Here is a 16,937-nt window from a genome sequence, read left to right on the forward strand (position 1 = left end):
TTTGTACCCTGCTCATGAAGAAAAAAAGGCAGCTAACATTAGGTGGTACCTAGGGATAGGGTGACAGTCTGACTGGATGGTGCAGCCACCGCACAGCAGCTGAGGGGACCTGCTCATGGTCTCAGCACATTCAGTGCACTGGCTATATCAGAGCTGGAGCCTGTCCTGGCAGGTGGGAGCCAGCTCCATCCCGGGAGCCGTGCACTGGGCACCGCTGGCTCCCACTGCTCCTGAGCCTGGCAGTGACAGTGGCACCTTGACACGGCATTTCACCTGCAGCCCTGTGGGAGAGGAAAAGCACAGTGCTCTCCAGCTTGCTCTCCAGCTGCGTGGGCTGCTTGCACCAGCTCCACCGACGGGCGCGGGAGGATGCTGCTGACCACCTTAGAGAAAAGCAACAAAATTCTGCACACAAATTCTGTAAAGAAAATGTTTTATTTAAAGTGTTAAATACCATCACCAGAATGAGTTTGATTTACATTAGTTGGTGTTCATTACAGGCCTAATCTGCCCTTTTTTTTCCCCAACTGTAATTCCTTTTAACTTTTTAAAACGTACTATTTACAAGACAGCAGTGATCACTGGAATAGTACTATTTACATGACTAAACCATAAGTAGAATTGCAGACGTGTGAAAATTAAAAAAAATACATTAATTTTTTTAAAATAAATACTGCATAATGACAATTATGTACAAACCTTCCATGCGTCATGTCCTTGATTTTAAAATTTGAAATAATTTATAGAGGACTATGCATACAAGAATGTGTGAGCACATCTCACAGTGTCAGGAAAATGGTTATGTATTTCTGTTTAATATCCTAGGGGATATTGTAGACTGCATGTTAGTAGCATTTATTTGCTGCTGGTAGACAGGTGTCTAAATTATTTCAATAAATATAATTTTACCAGTCTGTCTATTAACAATAATCCATTATATAAACTCTGCAGACAAGACACAATCTCATTTTCTATGATATTGCACAAAGTAAAAGGCATTATAAGTGATACTGTTATTACTTTTTCCCTCTTATGAGGCATGTACAATTTGTTAATGGGAAACTTCAACAGATTTTTAAATAAAATCAGAATAATTCTGTGTGGCCATAAAGGTAAATGTAACATACTTCAAAAATTATTGCAAGATTTCAATATTAAACCTTAAGTAGGTATTAAAGGCATACAAAGACCCAGGAAAAAGAAAAAAAGAAAAAGATATTTTGTTATTAAACATTAGCCAGTTACATTCCCTTTAAATAACGAAACTTAATGAGAAGCTTGAACTTGCAGCACCACCCAATGGTAGTTACTGTCTGCTACAAAACCCAGGGTTCCGAAGATCCATAAACTGCAGTGAGGTTCTGGCAATGGTGTCAAAGAGCTGACAGAGTGGTACTGAGAAGTTTTCTTTAAGGCTATTTTACCAACCAAAGACTGATACTTTCCAGACTGATATTATCTAATTATGTCTTTTGCAATGGAAATGTAATTTATGAAAATTGAACTTTACAGCAGAAGAACTGTATGGATTTGTAACCTTTGTTGCTTCTGTTATTTCAAAAATGTAGCAATCAATTTGGTTTAGTGCAAATAAAAGTGCTTAAATTTGTTTCCTAAAAATCAATCAGGTACTTAATTTTTCCTCTTTCCAAAAACCTTCAAGAAATAATAGTTCAGTCTTTGAATGAAAGATGCTGGTGCTGAACACAAATTTATTGAAGACATCTTACAATGGCCACATGATTCCAGTATTTTGCTGTAGAATTCAATTTGAAGGTGAGAAAAAACGAAAATAAGTTACCATGCACTGTACAATAAATTGCAAAAGTTCAAATATCTTCTTTATCAAATACATGCTGAATTACATTAATGTACTCCCAAGCCATGTTGCAAAATCCTTTTCAACATGCTTGAAAAAAAGTAAGCTCTTAAACAATATTTTTCTCAAATAATTCAGAAATGCAGAACAATCTGCAACCCTGAACCAAATATGGGGCATAAGACAGTAATAAGTCAAAAGGTAGCCATTTTAGAATATGCTGATCATCCTGGGAGGTAGAGGGGGAAAAGAGCAAAAGGAAGAAGGGAGACTGGGAGGAGAGATAGAGAAAGAAGGAGGTAAAAGAAGTGTACAATTTGCACATTATGTTGAACTTTACAAGGCTTGTACCTTTTACATTTAAATAAATTTAATATATTACACTTATTTCTTGTCACATAAACAGAATTTTAAATATTTGCTAGAAATTATTTTTTATTTTTAATATAAGTCTGCAAAAACACAGACCATGACTGGTTTAAAGAATGATAAACGTGGTATGTCTTTGTATCACCCTGTTGCATTCTCTTCCCTTTAAAACCATGCACTAGTGAAATTTATCTTTAAAAATAATATAAACTGTTGAAAATGGCTGATTTATTCTTTTTTTGTTTTGTTTTGCAAGTTGCAGCCCCAAGAAAATAATTTAAGTGTTCAGCTAAATCTGTGTCCATGCAAAAAAGTTTCTTAATTTCATACAGTACAGTATATCCACAGAACTTTATTTTTCAGAGAGTCCATCATGTCTGGGGTTTCACCGTGTGAACAGCTGGAGGTATGAAGCCCACCACTTTAAGTCTTGAACCTTTTCAATATGAAGAGTTTTCAGATCTCAAGCAACTGCTGCAAGTGCCAGTTGACTTTTCCATCATCCTTAGATTCTTCTTTTCTTCCAATGTCTGCTAATCCACTGACTTGTAACGTGGCTCCATGGGAGGGTAACTCCGTTTCTGTGGCATAACCAAACTTTAGGAGGGGAGGGCAGATAAATAAAGAAAAGGGAGCAACAAAACAGATATGCCATTGAAAAGGACTTTTGTTGCATGAAACAGATTGATTTTTTTTAGTTTAGTCCATGGCTTCAGATTGGACCAAAACTGAGTCCCTGAACTCCAAACCTATCAGTTCTTCATGATTTCAGTCCATCACCTGAGGGCCTTCCGTAGGGCACAATGTGTGCAACTTCCTTGAGAACACAGGATCGCGTTGCAGCCCTAGAAACAGGCTCAGAAGACACAACATTAAGCATGCAGTGTTACCAGGGTTTGCGACCTGTAATTTTATTTTTTTGTAACGCTGGTTGCTATGACAACAGTTTCACAGCTGCTATGAGCGAGCATACGAAGGTCCTGTTGAACTTTCAAGAGATGATTGGGAAGCTCTTCTAGTGAGAGGAGCTAAGGTTGGGTCTACTAGGGAAGAAGGAGGGAAAAGTTTGAACCACCCAATCACCATGTTGGACAGGTCCAGTTCATCTAAAAGTATCTGTGCCACTCCCATAAAGGATTTGTGATCCATACGTCCATAGTCTCCCCAAACAATTATCTGTTAGGTAAAGAAACACAAGAAAATAGAAAAATTTTAGTGAAAATGTCAAAAGCTTTAATCTGATGTGTCAAAAATCTCTGGTTGTTTAATTACAGTAAGGAATGAAATATCCAACTGCTACCGTAGTTTAGTTCTGTGCATCCTAATCATGATGCAGTGACAGAAATGATCTGGGCACAAACAACAGTTACCCACGATAGCAGGGAAAGCCCAGTGAGAGGAGCTCATACATACAACAGAAGCAAAATAATCTATAACTCACTTTTGCTCCCTTCTACTTGCATACTCAATTTCCACTGGCATAAATAGCTATTACTGTAGTGTTTATCTGCTCAGCAAGTATATAAAATATGAGCATTTACTGCCAAATGAAACCTTAAAGAAGTTTGAAACTCATTCAGTGAAAACTGTACAGGTGACATTTTCAGGTTCAGAAGAACATTTATGCAAATTACCTGTAAAACTTTCCCTTGGGGACTTTCTTCAAACGATAGAAGTTGCTGATAAAGTGGTTCCAGCGTTTTTCTTGCTACCTTTGTTTTCTTTTTGGCTATGCAGACTCCATTTTCTAATAGATACACCTTTACATATGGTGCTTAGAAGAATGAAAATAGAAAACAGAAGGTAAAGAAGAAGTCCAGTTTTTTTTGTGTAACACACACACTTTCTATCACCATATAAAAATCTGCTTTTAAAGGATATATAATTTATAAGAAGAAATATCCACAAGCAGTATTAACAATTATTCCCATACAAAGCATCCATGCATTTTCTTTACTGTTCTCCTTGGGTGTATTTTTTTCTTGACTTCTTTTTGTATGTCTCTTTTACCATGGAACAATTCAGATTTTGACCTGAACAAATCAAGTATTCCTATATATAGCATCCCTATACTGTACAATATGCAAAATAGGCCTATTAAGTAAATGCAAGACTTGCAATGACTTTGGTGAAATCTGGATCAATGTTCCAAATTGTTAATAATTTTAAATTATCTACAAGGTGAAAATCAGTGAAGAAAGGACTCTGACACAATTTCTATTTTGGCAGAAGAGCTTGCTAAAAATATCATTATATTGTCCTTTTTACATAGCGTTACAGGACATCAGATTATAAGAGAAGGAGTAAGTATTAAATAGTGGTCTACTTTTTGAGTAGATAGCTATTCCACATCTCTTAATTCCCTCTTCATTCCTGAGACTTCTATATAAAATCTTCAGTATATACTTTCCTTCCTACCCCATAACTAAGGATGCCTTTGCTATTACCAAAAATACTTTGAGGTCTTCTGGCAGCCTGATTTTTCATTTCCTCCTGAAGTAGGGCTGATTTCTGATTTCAATACAATATGCATTTCACTACACAACATTATAACCTACTGGGACTTGAACTTGTTAAGAGTTGGCAAAGCTGAACAGAAAAGCCACAGACTTTTTTTGGTAGAATGCCATTCTCAGAATCATAGAATATACTGAATTGAAAGGGACCCATTATGATCATCAAGTCCAAGCCCTGACCCTGTGCTAAGATTGTTACTAAGGTTTTTCTTCCTTACCTGGCAGTGTCTTTGAACCTGGTTTTACAACAAGGCCACGGGCTCGGATTATTTCTACTTCCAGTTGTCCTTTCTTATCCATCATTCCCACCTGAATATCTCCTAGATAACAAAAAGAAATCCCAGCATTGTAATTCAAAACTACTTTAGTATACGAAGTGTTGAAAAAATGTCTAGGATGAATACATGGTGACTTTTATCACCTGTTTTCCATCAATAAGTATGATCTGGATTTTAACACTACTATGTAATTTAAGGTTTACCCTCTTCACTGCTATTTATGTTAGTAAATAATTTAAAACCTCTACAATAACACCTTCTCTCCCATCTTCCATGGCCTCTATTACTTCAAAATAATTTCTACTTCCTAAGAGTTTCAAATTAAAAAAAAGGCAGCAAGGGAATCAATACAAAGCAGCTCCGTAAAACTGCTTGAAATCTCTTCACCGTCGCTCTAGTTAACGACAAATTATGAAAAGATAACTTGTGAATACACAAGCCTCTAAACACAGTAATAAACATATTGCACCAAAATTACCAATTTTTATACAATATTATCCAAGTGATTCAGAGAAAAGTTTGGTCTCATTAGTCCCATTTTAAAGATGGAAAACTGAAGAAGAGGTAAAAGGCTGAACTTTTCAAAGCAACTTTCTACTTTTGCATGTCTTCATAAGCATCCATGATTACATTCAACTTTGGCTGAGGTTACAGCTTTGGTCTTAACTGAGTTGTTCAAAACCACAAGAGAAATCCATATTTAAAGGGACTCTAGATAAGTTTTATGTTCTAACTACCTGACCAAATAGAATATATCCTATCTAGAGGGCATAAACACTTACCCATTGATGGCGTTGCCAATGTCTGTCGTCCTACAAGCTGGGCAGGACCAAGTCCATCCAGAAAATCACTGAATTGGCTGTCTGCAGCCAACCTCACACCAGGGAAGATCAAACTAGAAATAATATTGAAAAAGAAACCAAACAAAAATACACTTAAATTTGCCCTTTGTTTGTGTTTTTATTTATTTGTTTGTTTTTTGTTTTGTTTTGGCTTGGATTTGCTTTTTGTTTTCTAGATGTTTTGCACTTAATGTTTGTGGGTTTGTTAGTACTATAAGGAACTTACCAAACAATTACTGTAATTTTTGAAATCCCACAGTGTGCAACAAGCAGCAATTTAGCCTCCAGCATATAAACAAACAGGTAAAGAAAGCACTCCCCTCAATAATTTCCAAATTTGTATTCTTCCATAATGTTTTCCTTTTCTAATGCATTAAAGGCCACTGTTAATTAGTGCTGATATGAGACCAGTTCATTAAGATACTAACACACATCCTTACCAGTGATTTAGTTACATGAATGTTACGTTGCTCACACTTCTCAGTTACTGTGAATTCAATGGTTAAATATCAAATGTACACAGTGAAATGATGACATTAGACCAAATACTGGTTGCTATTTTCAAAATTGCCATTCATTCAAAAGATTTTGTTGAAAATGTCTTTGAGAATGATGTCTATTCAATAATAGAACTGAAATCCCTTGTGGCAAAGGACCAAAGTAACTTAAAATTAAAATGCTTGCCATAAATTATCTGTACCCATTACAGAGCAACAAGAACTAATGACATTTGTAATGACCAATCATTAAGAAACGTCCATTTCAAATACATATAGTGCACCAACTTGGAAACACAATATATATTGTGCAGCACAGATGAACACCACTAATAAATCAACCCTCAATAAGACTTCTCTAGGCAATGTCTCAGATACATCACTCAGAAGTTTTAACTTGGGCTTTTATGATGCTATGATAACCATGATACGTGACAGACTTGTACTGCTGCCCAGATAATTTCTTCAGGTTAAAAGCAGCAGAATCTTTGAAAAACTCTTGAGTCCAGTGACCTGGAAATGCTCTGGAAATGCTTTGCTCTGCATAGCACTGACATATGCCAGGAGTTTTTGGAAGAGAACTTATCCATATCTGTGTTTTACTTGGAGTACTGCACCTGCTTCCCCTCCTGACACACCTCATGATGATGATCTGCCCCCCGATGTGCCCTTCTCATGGCACAGCAGAAATGATCCTCCTCCTTCCTGCACCAACACCGGAAGACTCTTTTCACTCACAGGGGAAGACTGAGGTTTAGTCCATCAATGACGCTGGTTTGTGAAGGGAATTCTGACTGAATGGGACCTACAGCACTCACTGTGCTTCCCTCTAACAACTAGTTTCATGGAGAAACGTCAGGAACCCACAGTGTAAATGCTGCTTACTTTCCCTCGGAGCTGTAGCTGTTCATGCTCCCATCCGTTGACTCCCGGCTCGCCTGGCGAGTCATCCAGTTCCTCATCTCCACGGCCAGCCCTGTCTCCGTGCTCCTCTGGACGGTGCTCCGCAGCTTCTTGCCCCCTGCTTCTGTTGGAGACAAAAGAGAAGCCCCCGTGCCACTGTGCTGCCGCAGCTGGGCAGCCGCGCACACCCCTGCACCACGTGGCACAGTCAGAGCCACAAATTAATGACCTGGAACAAAGCTTCCATTTAAAATGCATCAGTTTTTTAGTAACAGGAAAACAGCAGCATAAATATCCTTACAGGATCTTGGTTCTGTCACCACGTGCTTTCCAAGGTCAGACAACACAAGTCTGCCCATGGAGGTAACCAGATTTAAACAATCCATAGTCTAGCGCGTTTAAAATATATCTTCCCTGGATGAATAAATCCCTCTTAGGAATTAAATTAAAATGTTACCATGATGTCAAAACCTGAAGAGAAATGTTCTAATTCAGATGGGTTATTGTTTTAAAAGCATTTGGTCATTATCTCCTAAATCAAGTTACAGATATCCATCAGTGAGGATAGTAAACTAAAAATCAAGAAGCCTTCCTATGCCTTCTTCTCTATTCATCAGCTGATAAATTTTAATTTATATTTAAAATATACAGTATTTATATGCACAATAAGAAACTTTATTACCACCTTCAAGAATAACATTTTTCTATCTATTTGCATAGTTTAATTTTACTTAGACAAGGGAAAAAATACTCAAACAATATAATAGCATTTTTTAGTGTAGGAATTTTGATCAAGACCTCAATCGGATAAAATGAGTAGGAATGAAGCCTCAGTTTTTCTTTCATGAATAAGACAGATGTTCCATGTAATTTCTGATTTTAAACCCTGTTCCCTGCACTGGGACAAGGAATTCTGCATACTTATTTCTTTTAATCTGCTCTATGCACCTCTGAGTGCAGCACAGTTATGTGTAATATACTGGTATTATAAAAGAGAAAAAAAGTTTAAAACACTACAATAATAATAATTCTTAAATACTGATACAATGAGGGCAGAGTAATATCCAATATCTTAGGACATCAATGGACTCAACTTTCTTGTGCAGTTATTTGTAGCATCTGTTACCCTTTACACCTTCTCTGCCTTGTCACGTGCTAGAGGTCAGAAGAACTTCTGGACCTGTGAGGATGGTGAAGCATTAGGGATTTGAAAAAGGAAACGAGCAAAAGGAGGAGATTGTCCTGGGATGAGGACTACCACACCCCAGGGGGAATGTGTGAGCACAGGAACTGGCTCAGAGTAAGAGGATCTGCACCCTTGGCCAGGGAATGGGAGACAGACCTCAATTTCCATGAGTGCGCTCATTGTCCTACGGGCTGCAGCGCGGGTTGAAGTCTCCCAGGCCCCTCAGTCAGGAGGAATATTAGGACAATAAAGAACATGGGAAATGTAGTGATGTGGGAGCTAGACACCAAAAATACCTTCAAAACCACTGTCTCCTTGTCAAGAAAGATTAATAACTCTGCAATATAGCAGCAGTGAGACATTTCTACAGCAGTATCATGAGTGGTTCAAATAATATTGCTTATTAAAAGCCTTCTGCATATTCCTTAAGGCCATCACTTTGAATCAGTACATACAAATAGTAACAATAATAGAAGTAAAATTTTTCCTCTAGAATTTCAGCTACGCAAATGAATTCAGCACACAGGACAATGAAAAAATAAATTTTATTGCATCAAAATTACTTCTAAAAATGCCCATCATCTTACATCATGTTACCTGATGTAAGAAATGCAAATAAAAAAGGCACCAGGCTACTACAACACACAAAAATGGTCAGAAATCAACAATTTCATTTCTTTTGGGTTGTATCATTCCAAGTGCCTGATGGTTTATTATTTATATTCAATTAATGAAAGCTGGCATCTGACTTCCAACAGTGGTCCAGTTGTTCTAGAATACAAGCACTCATTTCAAAGAAATATTCCCACAAACTGCCAGGAAAATATCGTGCTGTAGTTTTGTAGAAAAGGTACACTGCATCATAGTAACATGTGAAGGGCACACAACTCTGAAGCCCCACAGGACATTACTCCTCTGTTCTAAGAACTCATTTGATAAGTAAGCATTAATTTTCCTTCAGCCTCATTGAATGATGGTCATTCTCAATTCATTATTGTAAATATGAGGCCCCTAATGCAAATTTAAAAGAACACCTCCATCTTGCATGATTCTTCAGTATCTTCATACACCTTTCAAACATTTGGGAGTTTGAGAGAAATACATGTTTGATTATGCCATATGTGAAGGAGTATATAGTAACTTTTAATAATTTGTAAGACAGATTTTTTTTTCTGAACTAGAATTGTAAGTCTGTATGCCTTCATTGTAGAAGAACAGAATTAAAAAATGAACATAACCATTGCACATCAATTTACTGAGAAATCAAGGCAGAACTCATGCAACTGCCAATCAAGTCTTCACAGACACACGCATTTACAGCATCCCTCTAAACCTTAATTTAATGCAGTTTTACTTTCCCACATTCATTCTAACTGAAATAAGTGGGCTGGTTCATATGACAACAGGCACACAAAGATACAACTTTGATATAGCATGAAAGTTAGATGTGTAGTATATCCAACTTTTGTATAAGTACAAGTGGTAAACAGTAATTATTTTGACCTTAGCATGGAATTTAAGGAGGGCTGAAAGGAGGTTATGTGAATAATTATTTCCTAATTTTCAATAGAAAAAGGCAGTGCTCTCGAATAGTCTCCAGAGAAAGATCTGACCTTCCATCAGTAAATAATCCTACAATTCCTCAAACCATTTTAAAGCAAAGATAGTATTTTTGTCATCCATACTTTATGTTTCATAAATTCAGCATTAAAAAATTAAAAAGGTTTCAAACAGCAATGAAACCACAAAGTTGCTGCTCAGCTTAAAGAAATAGCCTTTGGTGCCAGACTTCCAAGCTGTAGCTGGTAGAGCATCTGATTGAAGATCATATCACTCTACTAAAGCCAAACTGTTTTCCTCATTCCTGCCTGGAAATTGAAAAAAGAAACTCCTCTCTTGTGCTAATTCAACTACTCATGTAGCTGCATTCCATACTGGACCCAAATCAAAAGGAACAAAAAAAAAAAGATTTAAAGTTGTCCTTTTTCTTTCAAGACAGATAATTTTGGAAAAGATATTTGTCAAGACAAGCATTCGTCAAGACAAGCTGAAATGAACCTAACTACAGCAATACTAACCTCTAGCTACACAAGTAACTTGGGAATGAAACACTCACTCAGAAATAACTATCTAACTAGTGTAACTGCAAAAGTGAGGGTTGGTTTTATAATCCTAACCTATATATACACTCATGTTATGCATGCTGTTTTAATCTTAACAAATGAAAATATACAGAAGTGAGAGCTGAGAAGTGTACTTTGTTTTTACGTTGCTGAGTACCTACAATCAAAATCATTTTACTTATCATTTCCTAAACTCTAAAAAATAACATTGAAAATGTTCTCCAAATTAGTATAAGCTAATTGCCCTAGCAAAAAGAAATTTCCCTCAAGTCCCCCAACAAAATATGGAATATATTATCTGAAAAACACTAGCTCAGATTCTCGCAGCCATATCATAAGGAGTGGAATAAATTACCAGAAATAATTGCACTGGTATTTATGAAAGCACACTCATTCTTACAGTTAATCACACTGGTAATTTAACTAATATGGTTGCTGCAAATAGACTCCGCAGGCCACATTTTCTAAGTTATGCACAGAATTATTTGTTCCCACAACTTGGAGTGCAAATCACTTACAAATTAGGGATGCAAAACTACTGATACAATCTTCAGCAGCAGATGAGAAGTCAAAAACTGCAGTGAATGCAACAGATTACCTTCCATCATCTGGGATCCAGCCAGATGAAATCCACTGCTGGTGGTGAGAGCGAGAGCTCTCAGCTTGCTCTCGGCAGGAGCTTCCTACAACTGCTCCCCAGCAAGCACAGAGCCACAAGAAGACAAGGCACAGGCACAGGCAGGCTGGCTATGCCAGTCCCCAGCTGGTCTGTGATCTCTTGGTAGGACTTGTAGGGGGTACAGAGCAGCTGTGGTTTCAGAAACACACTGAAGTGCTTGAGGTGGGCTCTTCTCTGCTCTCCCCACCTCATCAGAAAAGCTGCATAAAACCTCCTTCAGCCTTGTCATCTCAACTCAGGAGTTAGATCCACAAAGAGAACAAGCTGCCTTTATGTGCCCATTTTTTAAGACTAAAATTATTTACACACCTAGTTACCCACTCCAGATATGTTAACAACTGGCTAGATAAAAGATAGTCTAATAAAATGTGAACCTACGGAAGAAAAGGCGGACAGGGGAGGTCTCAAATTCCCTTGCAGCTGCACAGCTCTGTTTCTGGAGTAGCCCAAGTTTTGTTTGCACTGAAGAAGGCATTTAGCTCTTGTTGAAGCACTAGGAAGCACAGCCAAGTTATTTCATTTTCTGTGTTACCCACAGACCCCAAGCAGAAAACACAGTTTAGAATCTATTAATTTAAGCAGGATTTGGCCAGTACGGATTCCATTGCCACTTGAGTTTGAGCTCATTTCACTGATTCTCTTGGGCCAGTGCTAACAATCAGTTTATGAAATTTTGGGTTACACTCCTTCCAATGGATATTTTCACAGTGCATGCTGTCAGCATTTCTGAAACCCAAAGAGCATTTCAGAGCCAGGGGAAACTGTTATCAGGGTCTTTCTCTTACTTGTAAGGAAGAAAGGAAGATCTGCATTCTAGTTCTTGCTTCCATGAGTATCTGAATGTAAAACATTGATAAATTGTGACTGGGACAGGAATGGCCTGCACTGATATGCCCAAAGCAGAGCTGCCTTCAGCAAGACAGCTCTTCAGTTTGGAAGGTGTGAGAGAGTCTGGGCTGAGTGTCAGTCTGCCCCATATGTTTTTAAATTTCTTGGGAGTCCTGACTAGTTTTTCATATTTGGTCAAGGAACACTTTTTCACTCTTGTCCTACTCTTTTTGTTTCTTCCTCTGGCCATAATAGAGGCATGGTTAATCAAGACAGCACCTAAGTAAACGTAAAAGATAGAACTGAATTAAATAATCAACAACAATCAACTGCAAAACTGTTGCTTGCACTTCTGGTCAAAGGCTGGTATAAAAGATTTGGCATGCCATTCTTGATGAATTTCCTACAGGACCCAAGAGGCATCATGAATGTCATTTGCTCCTGGCCAGACTGCAGCATCCTTTGCCTGCATTCTGCTTCCCTGCCATGGCAAGTCGTATGTTCAGCCGACTCTGCGCCGTGGTGTGGCCATGTGATGTGAAGTCAGTTTGCCATGTGGCTTCTGAGCAATCCTGTGGTTTAAGGCTAGCACCTGCTCCTTATTCTCTCCCACATCTTAATTACATCTTCCACTGTAATTTCACTGTTGCTCTGATGCCCATTCTCCAGTTTTAACTGATCCTTCAGCAAATTGTTAAGAGCATCAGAAAAGAGAAACTGGTTTTGTGTGTGGCACCCATCACTTCAGGATCTTCAACTCATGGTTTTATGTTCCCAAAAAGGTTTTTGAAATATTTTTACAGGACTGAACTGTAAACAAAGAGCTGTTTTCCTGCATGCTATAAGTACAATAAGTACTTAATGTTCCTAAAACTTTAGTAACCCCAGCATTATTATTCAGAATCACATGCTACATATAAAAAGCATAAATAACTATCTTGAATACCCTATGGTTTGTTTTCAAGTACCAGTGCTAAGTACCACTCCCGGTAATCCCAGAAAAGTATATACAGCATCAGACTCACTGTATATATACATGCAGTATATACAGCACAGAGGTCTGATGCTTGGCCATTGACAAAGAATTTACCCCTGATAAGAGAGGCTGTCTCAGGGAATCAAAACTAATTAACCACAGCTGTAAGGAAGAGAACAGTTAGTGCTGATGTAATTCCCACTTTTGGTTATCTGACTCTGGTTATACAACAACAAACAGGCTATGCAGGTCTGGCTGGATCATTTGTTTTCCAGGTGCTGATTACAGATCTTGACAGTGAGGTGCAGATCAGGAACAGAACTACACACAGCCACTCAGGCCCTTCCAGCACCACTGCAGAGGTCTCTGTTACTGATAAGGCCCTCAGTGTTCTAGGTGTAGTCTGAGGATTTACCTGCCAAAAGCCATTTACCTGCTGTAAGCCTGAACACAGAGGTACAACAAAAAGCACATGTCTTTGTAGCCCACAGCTGTATCTCCCATGTGACAAGTGACCTGAATGAACAGACCTTCAAGAGCCCTCATTTAGACCAGTTATGATCTCCACACAGATAAATGTTCTTATCATTCAAATGTAACAGGTCTATAATCATTTGTACATATTTTGTGCATGTGTCAAAACAGAATGGTAGCATTTTATATCCACTTTGTACATCCTGTACAACAATCTATACAACTACAAAAAGTGCAAAGCAGTGGAAAATCAGTCTCATCCCCAATCTATTAAAATCCTGAAAAACAGAGAAAGTAATTTTGTGGAATTACATTCTAATTTTGTATACAATTTATATAAGGAATATAGATGTACAACTAGATAGGTGTACATCTTAACCACAGGAACTCTTTACATCCAGTCTCTGATTTTGCCAATGACAAAGGATGATCATCCAAAGCAAACAGAAACCATTTCTGCAGTTTCAAGAGGAAATGATTTCTATGTTTACATGAACACTCAATTTTCTGGATGTATATACCATTCTTATGTATTTTTTAATAACCATTATTTCATGCATTGTCAAGAGCAGATTAAAAATGCTTAAGCAGCAAAGAGTACATATATTGAGGAGCTTAGAACTGCTTTTTTTTTCATTATATGAAGTGAGAGATACTTTCTAAATTTGGAATAGTGGCAGTAACACTATTCTTTATCCCAACTTCTATTATTTTTATTGTAGCAAGGGTCATTGCATACACTATCAGACAGATCTAGGCAGCATTTCTGAATGATGTAGCAAATGTGTTGAAACAATTCAACACCCTCTATTAAGGCTTAATGAGGTAGATGGTGCCAAGAACTTGGATGGCTACTGAGATTACACAAATTAGAAACAGCTCTTCCTCCATTTCTTTGTCTAAGATGAATAATGATCCTATGCAAATACCATTATTTAAATAACCACAGTTCACAAAAAACGGAGCAAATTTCACATTGTAATGACCTACTTTCAAACTACTGTTCTTAAACATTTACCTCTCCAAACTGAAACAATGACAACACAGTGCATTGATCTTCTGACTACATTCTTGACCTTGACATTGAAAAATGAAAATTACAGCACATAGATAGGAGATGGGTTTTTACACGTTTATGTAGGTACCACCAGAGATGCACCCTCTCATGCACTGTAGCTCCACTGCTGCTGCTACAGCCACATCCAAATTATCTGTCAGCTATTCAGGTACATGCTGCACTGTAATCAGCAGCTCAGAGGAGAAACACAACTATTAGAGAAATACAGCTTTAAAAATATACTGGGCATTTCTAACTCAGTTATAAGTATGTTGTGCTTTGAATGCCAATCTTTCTGCAGTTTCTTCCACTTTTCCCTTAGTTTTCCAGAACACATATGATTTTTTTGTCAGGCTCTTTGCTTTGCCTGCAACAGTATAGTTTTTTCTATGCTTATTTTTTTGAAGGTCTTATCAATTTGGGCATCTACAGCCACTTCATTAGTACAGCACCTGAGTATAACTGGTAAAAACACTTGTGACTAGCTTGAAATGCCTGCTATACTGCCTCCACCTTTGAACTCAGCCCATGGAGCTGCAGAAATGGGACAGACCGGCCACCATGATGGAAAGGCTGACCCAAGACAGCCCCTGAACTGGGCCCTGACAGCAAACAGAAAAATTAATTAACTATAAAATTAAATGTCATGCAGATTGTTACGGAACAATTATTATTGCATATTCAGAGTGCTTTTATTCTCCAAGATGAGTGACCCCACTGTTGCATGCAATGTGCAGCAGACGATCTCTGGTGTGTTAGCATCAATTGAGCCAAGATCTTTAAAGGTTCATCTCTTACAGGATAACCTGTCACAGGGCATTATACCCTTCTTTCATATCCTTCCTTGGCTCTGCCTATGAACATTCCACATAAACAAGGTCATCTTTACCACCAAGGCTAAAATGTAGGCCAATTCCCCCAAGATGATGTAGTTATTTTCGTTTTCTTCATAGCCTGATACTCCTATATTACTTTATTCTTTTTAAGATGGTAATTTTAAAGGATAACTACTTAATCTTCAGAATTCTCTTCACTTTAGTAATTACTGTGCTAATGAATTTATTGTTACTACTTCCCCCATTTTCTATTTCTGGTCAAATTATTGTCTGCTTGTTATTGTCTACTGGGACCTCCAGAGGGACACTGTGATCTGGCGGTCTAACCACAGGAACAGAATCCAGGAACTGCTGAGTTTTATTCCAGCTGTGCCAATGTGCAGTGATTAATCAGTGAGAAATGCCACTGAAGCCATTACCAGTGCTCAACTGAGCAGCTCCATGTACCTTTAAATAAAGTCCTGAGTCTTCACTCAGGGGCAGCACTCCTGCTGACACCTATGTGGGATCCAACAACCCCTCCAGCAAGTTTCCCAGCTAATTATCAGCCGGGTGACAGGAGAGGGCAATGTGCTTCTATTCCTGCTGAACTCCTGCAGCAACACTCATATACTTCTTTCAGTAGACATCAATATGCAAAACTGTAACATAACTTCTCCTCAGCTAATGCAACTAAGTTTTGCTATTTTTGGCACGATTGTCTTGGACTGAAGAACATTCTCTGGCTTTTTTTTTTTTTAATTGCCTTTTGTTTTTCTAACATACTGGGAGACCAAGTTGCTTTCCAGTTCTTTCTGAATTAATTTATGTCTTAAATTATCATAAATTATCTGTTGAATTGTCTTCAGCACCTGCAAAGCATTTGGCTTTCCCCTTCAATCTCATAGCTTCACTACCACCCAAAAACTTCAGCAAAGGAAGATATTAAATTGAAATATACTCCCTTTTGGTAGGCACAGTTCTGCATACAGACCTTGCCATAACCAGCAGCTCCACAGCTGCACTCCTGGCAATGTGCTATTTAACTGTTTATTACAACACCTCAGTGTAAATGCAAATCAGAAGTGAAGTATAAAAAGGAAATAATAGTGAAAAAACAATACACAGTGTAATTTGAGGAAGCACCAAGTTACCAGTCCCAATCATAAAAACAGACATAGGCTTTCTAGCGATCACATCGTGTGACCTGAGCCTCTCTTCTTTTCTCTGCATGTTGGGTAACTCTACTTCTTCTCCAGTAAGCTTCTTGCACATAGGAATTCATTTGCTCAGTTGCTCACAGGAAAGTTTAGTGCACTCATGCACTACTTGTAAATATAGCACGTGCATGAGACTTTGCACTATGACTACACAGACATCTAAAAGGATATCACATGTATTTATAGTGGAAATTCTCTTATCTTTTGACAGTCACAAAATTTCTTTAACTTCAACGAAGCCAAGATTTCAGAAAAAATATGAATGCTTCAAGAGCATTTATACAGATACTGATTTGCACTCTGTCCCCATACCTCTTCAACAATTTCCATGTAATAAATTACATTTCCATGTAAT

General features: G+C 37.8%; 1 protein-coding gene across 39 annotated transcripts in view; it reads right to left on the reverse strand.

Annotated features, from left to right (window-relative positions):
- Nucleotides 1-416: 416 nt before the first annotated feature.
- RIMS2 (regulating synaptic membrane exocytosis 2) overlaps nt 417-16,937 on the reverse strand; it is a 444,419-nt gene continuing 427,898 nt past the window's right edge. For all 39 annotated transcript variants that reach the window (XM_063171188.1, XM_063171404.1, XM_063171366.1 and 36 more), the window contains 5 exons: nt 7,207-7,348; nt 5,765-5,877; nt 4,923-5,024; nt 3,823-3,962; nt 417-3,364 (listed from right to left, as the gene is read on the reverse strand). In XM_063171188.1, coding sequence (XP_063027258.1) covers nt 3,146-3,364; nt 3,823-3,962; nt 4,923-5,024; nt 5,765-5,877; nt 7,207-7,348 — 716 coding nt within the window. In that variant the 3' untranslated portion in view covers nt 417-3,145. The remainder of the gene's footprint in view (nt 3,365-3,822; nt 3,963-4,922; nt 5,025-5,764; nt 5,878-7,206; nt 7,349-16,937) is intronic.

The sequence above is a fragment of the Melospiza melodia genome, chromosome 1 (genome assembly GCF_035770615.1).
Source record: "Melospiza melodia melodia isolate bMelMel2 chromosome 1, bMelMel2.pri, whole genome shotgun sequence".
Lineage (NCBI taxonomy): Eukaryota > Metazoa > Chordata > Aves > Passeriformes > Passerellidae > Melospiza > Melospiza melodia.